Source organism: Macaca thibetana, chromosome 17 (genome assembly GCF_024542745.1).
Source record: "Macaca thibetana thibetana isolate TM-01 chromosome 17, ASM2454274v1, whole genome shotgun sequence".
Classification (NCBI taxonomy): domain Eukaryota; kingdom Metazoa; phylum Chordata; class Mammalia; order Primates; family Cercopithecidae; genus Macaca; species Macaca thibetana.
The window spans coordinates 4,356,413-4,369,426 of record NC_065594.1 but is presented as its reverse complement, the minus strand read 5'-3'; the positions used below and the strand labels follow the sequence as shown (position 1 = coordinate 4,369,426).

General features: G+C 36.2%; 1 protein-coding gene across 5 annotated transcripts in view; it reads right to left on the bottom strand.

Moving 5' to 3' along the window:
* Nucleotides 1-13,014, bottom strand: part of RNF17 (ring finger protein 17) — a 112,636-nt gene that overhangs the window by 77,646 nt on the left and 21,976 nt on the right. For all 5 annotated transcript variants that reach the window (XM_050765914.1, XM_050765915.1, XM_050765916.1 and 2 more), the window contains 5 exons: nucleotides 7,413-7,584; nucleotides 6,155-6,231; nucleotides 5,812-5,886; nucleotides 2,247-2,554; nucleotides 1,019-1,108 (listed from right to left, as the gene is read on the bottom strand). In XM_050765914.1, the coding sequence (XP_050621871.1) occupies nucleotides 1,019-1,108; nucleotides 2,247-2,554; nucleotides 5,812-5,886; nucleotides 6,155-6,231; nucleotides 7,413-7,584 (722 nt within the window). The remainder of the gene's footprint in view (nucleotides 1-1,018; nucleotides 1,109-2,246; nucleotides 2,555-5,811; nucleotides 5,887-6,154; nucleotides 6,232-7,412; nucleotides 7,585-13,014) is intronic.

Genomic DNA, 13,014 nt, shown 5'->3' with positions numbered 1-13,014 from the left:
ATATATATTTAATTTTTGAATGAGGTAAATGTTTACATGGTAAAACTGTTTAAAAAACAAAGACTAGGAGGAGTAGAAATGAATACAGCCAAGTATAGACAGATGACAGAAACTGAACAAATGCATCATTTTAACTATCCAATAGAAAATATAAAGAATAATGCCCATATTTAGGGTGAGGTAAAAAGACAGTTGTATGTACAACTGGGGTGATATCTGAGAGAAGCATAAATTTTGGAAATATTCCTAGCTGGGCACGATGGCTCACGCTTATAATCCTAGCACTTTGGAAGGCCAAGGAGGGAGGATCGTTTGAGGACAGGACTTTGAGACCAGCCTAGCCGACATGGTGAAACTCCATCTCTACTAAAAATACAAAAATTAGCTGAGCGTGGTGGTGCGTGCCTATAATCCCAGCTACTCCGGAGGCTGAGGCACGAGAATCATTTGAGCCTGAGGAGGTTGCAGTGAGCCAAGATCATGCCACTGCATTCCAGCCTGGGAAACAGAATAAGACTCTGTCTCAAAAAATATTTTTTTGTTGGGGGGAATATTTCTGCCAGAGTCAAAACATTCATTTATTCATTCATTCGAGATGAGGTCTCACTCTGTTACCCAGGGTGGAGTGCAGTGGTGTGACCTCAGCTCATTGCAACCTCCGCCTCCCAGGCTCAAGTGATCCTCCTACCTCAGCCTCCTGAATAGCTGAGACCACAGCTGCGCACCACCACACCCACTTATGTTTTTGTATTTCTTTGTAGAGACAGGGTTCACCATGTTGTCCAGGCTGGTTTCGAACTCCTAAGCTCAAATCATCCACCCGCCTCGGCCTCCCAAAGTGCTGCGATTACAGGTGTGAGCCATGGTGTCTGGCCCCAGAATTAAAACTTTTAACATTAGAAAGTAATATGTTTTAGTTATCAGTGAAATTCACTTTACTTACTACCTCACACGAGGTAAGAGTTACTACACATACAGTAAACTCCACTACATCAAGCTCAGACAGTTGTTACAGTACCTGCTTTTGATCCAAAAGGAACAGATGAGTTTTTCTGAAGCGGCTTTTTTGGATATCTAGGTGTCTCCCCAAGATCATCGGTGCTGCATGCTTCATCAAAATAAGAAATAAAGACAACTTGTACTAACTATGTTAATGTTAACAATGACATGCTAGTTTTTAAAAACCTGTACTGAAACTGGCAAAATACTGGAATGGCAACACCCATTGTATCAGTGAATAAAGTTATTACAGGTATCTTAAGTAATTGAGACAACAATGATAATACAGTGGAAAGAAGTGTGTTTTTAAAAATGTAATTCTGGAGAGTCAACCAATAAAATACACAACAGGTAGGGGAAAATAAAAGCTGATCTTGAAAAATGGTCTTAAAGGAGACTATCAGTATAAAACTACATAGTAGAGTATCTCACTCCATGTTAATGGAAAGAATACTGACATGGGAAATGTAATTAAATACAACTGTGATATATTTAAATGTTATAAAATAGACAACATTACAATCATGATAGTTTATATTAAATCTCATAACAAAGATTGAAGATGTTCTTAATTCAAAGAAAGTAATAAGATTATGTCCACAAATCACATCTCTCTCATTTATTTATATCTTTTATACAAGGCTTGTATGTGAGAACACTAAAAAATCTCAAAATACCCTAATTAAACCAGATATTAATTTATACCTCAGAGGTTAGCTATATTACTGCATCAAAAATAAAAATTATCCAGCTCTGGAAAATGTGAGGGGAGGGGCATGGAATGAACAGGTTTTAACTCATAATGAGGAATAAGATTATAACAGGCCGGGCGCGGTGGCTCAAGCCTGTAATCCCAGCACTTTGGGAGGCCGAGACGGGCAGATCACGAGGTCAGGAGATCGAGACCATCCTGGCTAACACAGTGAAACCCCATCTCTACTAAAAAAATACAAAAAAACTAGCCGGGCGAGGTGGCGGGCGCCTGTAATCCCAGCTACTCGGGAGGCTGAGGCAGGAGAATGGTGTAAACTTGGGACGCGGAGCTTGCAGTGAGCCGAGATCCAGTCACTGTACTCCAGCCTGGGCAACAGAGTGAGACTCCATTTCAAAAAAAAAAAAAAAAAAAAAGAGAAAAAAAAGATTATAACAGCAATTATGTTTCGTTAAATGCATGGTCGAAAAAGGTACCAACTGTGTCTAATTACAGATACAAGATGTTTCCCTCCTGCTTTTGCATTTTTACTTACTTTCCATGTTATCTTCAATAATTTCTTCAATTATCACATCAGGGCTAGATCCCATCTGAGGTAACACAGCAATGGTTTTAGAGGATGCTGTTGCAACAACGTCTTTCTGTGGCTGGAAGATTTTTGCTTCTAAATGTACATCATTTGTCTCAGGTTGCAAAGGAGGTGGTGGTGCTTCATTGGTTACGACAGACATGTCAACCTTTTTCCTTTCTAGTGGTGGGTATGTATCATAACAAGAAAGTCCCTTTTTGTTATTATATTTCTTTTGAATATTCTGTCTAATTTCATTTTCTTGGGGATAACATCTGTTTAAAAATGCAGAGACATAAGCTTATGAATACAGAGGTATATGGTACAACCATAAGTCACTAGAAACTTCCACCATGGCCATTAATCTGAATCTTTTGGGCATGATTATTCAATAGCCACTAACCCACTGCCAGTTATTTATCCATTCTACTCCATATTTTTCTATTTTCTCCACATACCCAGGTGGTTTTTAGGCTATCAAATCTACAAGTATAGAAATTTTACAATGAGATAAGATTGGGTTTCATGAAGTTTATATTTTAGCTATTCCATGATGGATTTAGCTTATTCACAGATCACTGTTTAACAAGGCACTGTGGAAATAACAACCAACAAAGCCAGTTGGGCTTAGCAATGATACATGTTTATCTGCCTCTTCCAACAGAGGACATACATTTAACTAAGTAAAATTGATATATGTTGAAGTCCAAATACCTGAGAGTCATATATATGTACACAACCTTGCAATCTAAATATCTCTTTTCATAACTTTTATTAGACCTGAGACATTCAACATTATTAATCAGCTCCAGTGTCATAAACCTCTGCTTTGACTTGTACGACACCACGTCTGTTCCCCTTCAACTTCTGTCTGCTCTGTCTCAAGTTCTTTTACAGATTACCCTTTCCCTGCTTTAAATTTTAGTATCTTTCCAGGGTACTGTCCTTGACCTGTTTGAATACCTGCTCTTACTGTGCAAACCCATAGTTTAACTATCATTTGTAATCAGTACATGCAGGTTACAGTAATACTTTCCCTAAAAACTAAGGAAGAATTTAAAAGGCAGCTCTCAGAGTTAAATGTAAAGCAGAAGATCAGTACAGATTCTTAAAGAGGCAGAGTAGTTTTTAGTGTCTTAGAAATGCTTGATTGTAACCATATTCAAGTTGTAAAAATGTCAAGAAGAACATATTGATTGCAAAGGTTGTTGATTATCCATGTAAGCATAAAGTCAAGTTATAAAAGTAAATCTGGGGCAGGGCTCTCCCAAGCATGGAGAAATATGACTGAGCCGAAGGACTGGTATTCCACTTCCTCTGGCAAAGTCTTCCCTCTGATGGAGAGGAATCTCATCAGCTATCTCAGCCTAATTCTCTTAAGCTATTTGATTAATTTTATTCCCTTTAATCAAAAATGATTACAAAAGAAGTAACTTCTGACAAGTTAGCTCCTCAGTTCTAGTCCCTGTTTACAATTGTATTTACCCATTAAGTTAACGAACTGGCATTTTGACTACACATCAGTTCTGTGACCTCGGCTTGTATGAATTTACCTGGCTTAGAGTATACATCATCCTATGTGCTTCTGAAATGGTAATACTGTGAGCCAGACTAATTTGTTCCCTAAGGTAACAAATGTGACGCTTCTCTCGGGAGACCATTTCCATTGGAAACAATCCACCTACAATGAACCAACTTACTTCTTTATGGGGGGTTTCTACATCTATATTCTGATTACCCCTAAACCCAGACAGAATCAAGTCCAAGTTCTCCTAAGTTTCAGCATTCATATACAATTAAGCTGTACATATTTCTCCCCAGAAAGCTGGTAAACAGTAAGTACTCAACATACTATCTTCCCCCTCCCAACTTACTTTTCTTCCTGTATTCCTAATCTTGATGAATAATACCACAATCCACCGACTTAGTCACCAAAGCGAGCCCTGTAAACAAACCATCGATGATGCTTCCCTTTTCCTCATGCCTCACATTCAAACATTACTAAGTTTTATTAATTTTCCCTATTTTGCATTTGTCATATCTATTCTCAGTCCCTATCCAGTACTATTAGCTAAGTTTTAGTTCTCATGATTTGCTGAGTCTACCGATATGATGGCCTAAGTGATCCTTCAGCCTTCACTAACATCCTCTTACCCCAAATAATCCCCCAAATGGCCACCAGAATTATCCTTAAAAAATGTAATCTAATTATTTTTACTTTCATGCTTAAAACCTTTTAGTGGCTTTCTACTGCCTAGAACTCTACTGTACAACAGAACTTTTAGTGATAATGGAAAGAGGCCGCATTGTCTAACATAGCAGTGCTTTGGTCCAAATGTTTCAAAATTCATGTTGAAACTTAATTCCCATTGTGGTGATATTAAGAGGTGGGGCCTTTGGGGAAATTAATAATCAAGTAATGAGGGCTGTGCCCTCAGGAATGGATTTGTGCTTTACAACAAGTCTGGACAGAACTAGCTTAGGCTCTTCTTCGCTCTTCTGCTCTTCCACCGTGGGAGGACAGTTATTTGTCCCTTTTCCCTCTTCCATGCTTTCTGCCACGTGCGGGCACAGCATTCAAGGTGCTATCTTAAAGCAGAGATCAGAGCCCTCACCAAAACCAAAGCTGCCAGCACTCTGATCTTGGGCTTCTCAGCCGCCAGGACTGCAAGCAAATAAACACCTGTTCTTTATAAATTACAGAATAATAAACAACATCTGTTCTTTTTAAACTTTGTTATAGTAGCACAAATAGAATAAGACAGGTAGTCACTAACGATATGTGGCTACTGAGCACTTGAAATGTGGGCTAATGGAACTGAGGAACTGGATTTTAATTCTATTTCGTTTTAATTAATTTATGTTTAAATTTAAATAGCCACCACATTGGACAGCATGGATCATAAGGTTCAAACATCATTAGACAGCATACAAAGTCTTTAGGACTTAGAATCTATGTATCCTTGGGGACACAGAGAATGGAATTATATACACCATTCCCTGAACCTAGCATGCTATTTCACTGCCCATATATTCACTGCCCATAAGATGCCTACTTCCTTTTTCTCCTCCTTTCTACTTGCTACTTAATTTTAACAGATATGGGAAAAGAAAATACCTTTCCAAGTCCTGTTACCCCAGGAAGAACTGATCATTCCTTTGCTTTGCACCTCAAGTAAATTCTGCATACACTACCCTAGCAATTATGCATTTTATTGTTTACATGTCCTTCTTCCTCTACTTATTGTAATTTCTTTGACATTTATCTCAGTATCTAGGGTGTTAGTTAGTGCCTAGCAGTGTTCAGTGCTTGCTGACTAAATCAATCTCAAAGATAACTTTGACATGTATATTGCTGAATACTGATACCTTCTTGGCCTTTTAAAAAATATTATACATAGAATTTAACTATAGGAACTATTTTGTCCTTTATTTTTCAGCTTTTGAATTACACTAAACATCAATTTTTCTGTCTCTTAGATAATGTAGGTACTATCAGACATTAATGGCATGTTACCATGCTTATACTTACTTTGCCGAGTCCCCAAATTCAATCTTTCCCATATTGTTGAACATACAGATGATCTCACTGCAATTCACACTCAACCTATAATAAAACATTAACATATACATAAATGTCCTAATACAAATTTACTAAGTTCTCTAAACAAAAATCAGTTGCTGACATTAATGAATTGAAAAGGAAACATTTAAATAACTTTCTAAATTAGCACAGACTATACTTAATTTGGTTGCTAACTTGGTAAACATTTGTGACCCAAAATTTCAATTTATTATTACTTGCTATTTTAATACATTTAAGTTCTAGCACATCTTTATACTTGTTATTGTCTCCTGAACCATGACTTACTCACCTGGGAGGGTTCCTTAGTTTTGGAGAACTAACTTGTGCTAATTCACTATCTGATGTTAACTTCAAAGTCCGGATAATCTAGAATTAAAAAAAAAAAAATCATTCATGTGTGAATCTTGTCACAAATATTGCTGAACAGTAAGATTTTAGAAGTAAAATTGTATCTTTTAGGTATTTCATTAATTATGCATTCAGGCCCAATTTGGGACACTCAAAGGGATACAAATAAGTGTTTATGCATTTTGGAGATATGTATAAAAGGTAACAATAGACACTAAGAAATAAGTCAGAGTTACATGATCAGAGAAAACTGATCAGATTCATTTTGCAACTGCATTGCTATCTTCAAGTGTTTTCTCCTTTTTTGCCCTATTTTCTTAACTAGATTAACTAGGATAAAGACCAAATGTTATCACTTTTTTCTAGTGTCACACGTGTAATTCACAGTAAATGACTACTATTGTTTTGGAACTAAAGCCTGGGACACCTAGCCAAGTAGGGTCATGGCAAATCCTTTCATTTAACGTTAGAGACTTTGGAGGCGGGTAAACTAATGGCGTCTCTTCTATACATCTAGTTATCCATGGGGAGTGAGATTCTGAAGAGTCAAAGGTGACTACAGCCAAGATCTGTGCCCTTATGGAGTGAGGCAGAACTCAGCAAATACCTGTGATTACTCTTGTCCTGTCAAACTATCAGAAACATTTTTTGGTTTTTTGCCCAATTTTGCCCCTTAGGCACATGATTAGATGATAGGAGATGGCTGAAGCTGTCTCTTGACTTGCACATTTTGGGATGGAATGGGAAGAGAAAGTTGACTAGGATTCTGAATTAAATTTTAAAGTTAAGAGTTGACAGCCATACCTAAATTGTTAATGTGAACAAAACAGAGTCCCATTCAGTTTGCTACCCTTATTTGTCCTCATTTTTTTATTCAGGTGTCCTCGAAACCTAAACTTTAACCTCAATGTCACCTTACTTGCTCTCAGATCAAGTGTTACAAAGACTTAACTGCACTATTTCCCTAACTAGTCAAAAATAACAAAAGGCCATATAAATTTTACAATGTTTGTCTTAGATTTCAAACATTATCTTATTATAACTTAGATTATCCTAACCTATATTGTCATCAATTTAGAATTCTAAACAATAATATAGGTTAGGATAATCTGAAAAACAAATTCTTGTCTTAAATATATTCCAAAGCATGTAAAATAAGCTACCACAGACATAACTCACATTGTAAACTATTAAATTACCTGCTTCAGGTCACAGTACGTTCTCAGAGAAGGTGATAATTGTAATGCTCTTGCTATGTTCATAGCTGCATTCAAATTATTTTTTTTCTCTTCAATGTAGCTTTTAGCCTTTATTAAATTTGATAGATAATCATCAGTAGTTCTTGCAAATTCTTCACACAGGTTCTTTTTCCTTCATTTAAGATTCCAGAGTTATTTTGCAGTATTTCATAAATATTTACAGAAAAGCAGATCTACAGTATCTTGAAGAGTAAGTTCAGTAGTTGATGAATTTTACATAATATGGTTAAATGAGGCACACAGTAACTGAACTGTATCTGAAAGGGTACTTCTACTTGTTGATAAAATTAACACATAACATGGTAAGTGAGGTATTAAATTGAACTGAAATGTATTACAGCTAAAATGTATTACAGCTAATTAGAGAAAAGCAAATTTTGTAGAAGGCAGGAGATCATAAGTAGAGACATACAATAGACCATCTAAGGCCAGGAGGAGAATCTGAGCTCAGACTCTTTAGGACATTAAGACATATAAAAGCAGTTGTACATACAGGAGAATTGAAAAAGCCACGCCACACTGAGGCCCAGGCAAGATGCATGCTCAGAAAACATCTGAGAAGATCTTAAGCCTGACCTCAGGCTGATCTCAAGGCTCAGGGCACACACAACCACTCAGTGAAGGACTGTTACATTAAGAGCCAGCTGCAAAGACTGGGGAAGGTGGCTATTTTCTCAAATGCCCAGTTTCAACAAAAATACCACAAGGCACACAAAGGAACAGAAAAACATGCTCATTCAAAGGAAGAAAACAGAATAGTAAAAACAGTTCTCAAAGCAGCGCAGGCACTGGACTCAATAGACAGGCTTAAAACAACTGTCTTCAATATGCCTAAAGAGCTAAAGGAAAACATAGATAAAGAACTACAGGGCCGGGCGTGGTGGCTCAAGCCTGTAATCCCAGCACTTTTGGGAGGCCGAGACGGGCAGATCACGAGGTCAGGAGATCGAGACTATCCTGGCTAACACGGTGAAACCCCATCTCTACTAAAAAAAATACAAAAAACTAGCCGGGTGAGGTAGCAGGCGCCTGTAGTCCCAGCTACTCGGGAGGCTGAGGCAGGAGAATGGCGTAAACCCAGGAGGCGGAGCTTGCAGTGAGCTGAGATTGCGCCACTGCACTCCAGCCTGGGGGACAGAGCAAGACTCCGTCTCACAAAAAAACAAAACAAAACAAAACAAAACAAAACTACAGAATAATCAGAAAAATGATCTAGGGGACAAAATGATAATATCAACATAGAGAAATTATATAAAATAGCCAAACAGAAATTCTACAGATTGTATTGAAAACCCTGCAGTAATTGTAACTTTAAAAATCCACCAAAGGTTCTACTGCAGATTTGGACAGGCAGAAGGAAAGCATGAGCCAACTTGAATATAGGACAATTAAGATAATGAAGCCTGAAAAAAATAAAAACAACAATGAAGAGAAGTGAACAAAGTCTAAGGTACTTGTGGGTCACTATCAAGCAGACTAATGTATATATTATAGGAATCACAGTAAAAGAGAGAGACAGAAATTATTTGAAGAAATAATGGCAAAAAACCTTCCAAAATTTGATGAGACATGAATCTATAAATCTATAAGCTCAAGGAACACCAACTGCTGAAGGACAAAGAGAATCCTGCAAGCAGCAAGAACAATGCAATTTGTCCAGTACAAGGGATCCTCAATAAGATTATCAGCCAACTTCTCAGCAGAAACCTTGGAGGTCCAAAGGCAATGTATATTAAAAGCACCAAAAGAAAAAAAGCTGTCAAAGTATTCTTCAAAAGTGAAGGAGAAATTAAAACATCCCCAGATAAACGAAAGCTGAAGGAGTTCATTACCAGTAGACTTTCCGTATAAGAAATACTAATGAAAGTCCTTCACGTTAATGTGAAAGAAGGCTACACAGTAACTCAAAGCCCATACAATGATAAAAACATCTCTGGTAAAGGTAAATACATGGGCAAACATAAAAACCAATATTAGTGTAATTTTTATTTATAATTCTACTTTTTATTTTCTACAGAATTTAAAGGACAAATATGCAAAATATCAATCTATCTTAATGGGTATACAATATAGAGGAATGTAATTTGTGACATCGAAAAAATAAAGGGGAGCAGATACGTAAAGCAGTAGAGGTTTTACATGCAACTAAAGTTAAGCTGTCTACTCAAAACAGATTGTTATAACTTCAGGATGTCATATGTAATCCTGATGGGTAACCACAGAAACTATTTACAGAATATGGACAAAAAGAATTGAGAAGGGAATCAAAATTTGTGACTACAAAAGAAAAAATTAAGTAAACACAAAGAAAGGCAGCAATGAAGGAAATAAGCAACAACAAATAAAGCCATAAAACATACAGAAAACAAACCAAATGGCAAAAATCCTTCCTTATCAGTATTTTAAGTATAAATAAATTAAACTCCAATCCAAAGGCACAAATCTGAAGAATGGATAAAAAATATGACCCAACTATATGCAGCCACAAAAATTTCACTTTAGGTCTAAAGACAGAGAGAGGTTGAAAATGAAAGGATGGAAAAAGATAATACATGTCGATAATTTAAAAAGCTGGGGTGGCTCTACTAATTTTAGACAAAACAGACTTTAATGTAACAATTTTAAGCATATATGTACCAACACTAGAACCCCAAAACATATAAAGCAAATACCTGCAGAATTAAAGGGAAAAACAGACATGTCTACAATAATCATTAGAGACTCCAATATCCCCCTTTCAATAATGGATAAAACAACCAGTGCAGAATCAATAAAGCAATAAATTACTTGGGCAACACTATAGACTGATGGGACCCAACAGACATATTTAGAACACTATACCCAACAACATGAGGATAAACATTTTCCTCCAGTGTGCATGTAACATTTTGAGACAGAACATATGTTAGACCATGCTGACTAATGTTTAATGTTCATTAACATTTATTAGTAAGTCTTAATAAACTTAAAGACTGAAATCCTTCAAGGTATCTTTTCTGACTACAATGGAATGACCTAGAAATACCAGAAAAAAAAAAACCCAGAAGATTAATGAACATGTAAAAATTAAACAATATACTCCTAAATCCCAACAGGTCAAAGAATAAATCACAAGGGAAATTAGGAAATTATCTGGGACAAATGCAGCAAGAACACAAAATTTATGGGATGCGATGAAAGCAATGCTGAGGGAAATTTATAGCTGTAAATACATTTAAAAAGGAGCTTGCAAATGAACAACCTAACTATATACCATAAGTAACTAGAAAAAGACCAAACTAAACTCAAAGCAGAAGGAAGGAAATAAAGATGAGAGAGGAGATAAATACACAACAGAGAAAAACGAAAGCCAAAGTTTGTCTTCAAGATTAGAATTAACAAACGTATAGTCACACTAAGAAAAGAGAATCAGGGGAGGGGTGAGGGGGGAGGGATAGCATTAGGAGATATACCTAATGTAAATGATGAGTTAATGGGTGCACACACCAATATGGCACATGTATACATATGTAACAAACCTGCATGTTGTGCACATGAACCCTAGAACTTAAAGTATAATAATAATAAAAAAAGAAAAAGAAAAGAGAATCAGGTCATGTGTGATGGCTCACACCTGTAATCCCAGCACTTTGGGAAGCCGAGGCAGACGGATGACAAGGTCAGGAGATCGAGACCATCCTGGCTAACACAGTGAAACCCCGTCTCTACTAAAAATACCAAAAAAAAAAAAAAAAAAAAAAAAAAAAAAGCTGGGCATGGTGGCAGGTGCCTGTAGTCCCAGTTACTCAGGAGGCTAAGGCAGGAGAATCACCTGAACCCGGGAGACAGAGGTTCCAGTGAGCCGAGATCGTGCCACTGCACTCCAGCCTGGGTGACAGAGCGAGACTCCACCTCAAAAAAAAAAAAGAAAGAAAAGAAAAAACAAATTACTATAATCAGAAATAAATTGGGTACATTACTATCAATTTTACAGAAATAAAGAAGATTAAAAGACTATTATGAACAACTGTACATAAACTATATAACCTAGGTGAAATGGACAAATTCCCAGAAACACATAACCTATCACAACTGACTCATAAAAGTATTAAAAAATCTGTACAGACTTAAGACTAACGAGATAGAATCAGTAATCAAAAAATCTCCCAACAAAATTTAGCCTTGGACCAGATAGCTTTACTGGTAAATTGTACCAAACATGTAATAATCAACACCAATCCTCCTCAAACTCTTCCAAAATACTTGAAGAGGCACGAATGTGAGGCCAAAACTACCAATGCCAAAATCACACAAAGACACCAAAGAAAACTATAGACCAGTATCATTTATAACTATTGATAGAAAGTCCTCAGATGAACTAACAAACCAAATTCAACAGTATAGTAAGAGAATTATACACCATGACCGAGGGGGATTTATTCCTGGAAAGCAAGAATAGTTCAACATACAAACATCAACATGTGATTGATGTAACACACCACATTAACAGAAAAAAAGCAAAAAACGCAAGTGGTTGTCTCAATTGATGCAGAAAAAGGACCTGACATAATTCAACACATTTTCATGATAAAACCACTTAAACTAGAAGACAACTACCTCACCATAATAAAGACCCCATATGGAAAAACCCATAGAGAACATGATACTCAATGGTGAAGACTGAAAGCTTTTCTTGTAACATTAGGAACAAGACATACCTGCTTTTGCTACTTCTGTGCAACACAGTAATCAAAGTTCTAGCCAAAGCAATTAGACAAGAAAAAGAAATAAGGCATTCAAATTGGAAAGGAAGAAGTAAAATCATCTTTTGGTAGGAAATAAAATATTTTATTTGCAGATGACATGACCTTACATGTAGAAAACCCTAAAGATGCCATAAAATAATAGTAAAGCTAATAAATGCATTCAACAAAAAAGGATACAAAAATCAACATATAAAAATAAGGTGTGTTTCTACACAGTAATAATGAATCCCAAAATAAAATTAAGGAAACAATCCCTTTTACAATAGCATCAAAAGAAATAAAATAAGAATAAACAAAGGAAGCGAAAGACTTGTATATGAAATTACTGAAAGAAATTAAAGACATGAATAAACGAGAAGACATCCTATGGGCATAGATTGGAAAACTTATTATTGTTAATATTTCAATACTACACAAAGTGATCTACAACTCAATGCAATCCCTAACAAAATCTCAATGACATTTTTTTGTGAAAATTGAAAGTCCATCCTGAAAGTCACATGAAATCTTAAGAGACCCTGAGAGACAATCTTGAAAAGAAACAAAGTTGTAGGACTCACACATTCTGATTTTAAAACTTACTACAAAACAACAGTAATCAAAACAGCATGGTACTAGCATCAGGAAAGACATACAGAACAATAGAATAAAACAAAAATCCCAGAAATAATCCTTCACATATACGGTGAACTCATTTTGGACAAGGGTGCCAAGAACATTCAGTGGGGGAAAGGACAATCTTTTCAACAAATAGTGCCTGGAAAACAGGATATCCAATTCAAAAGGATGAAGCTGGA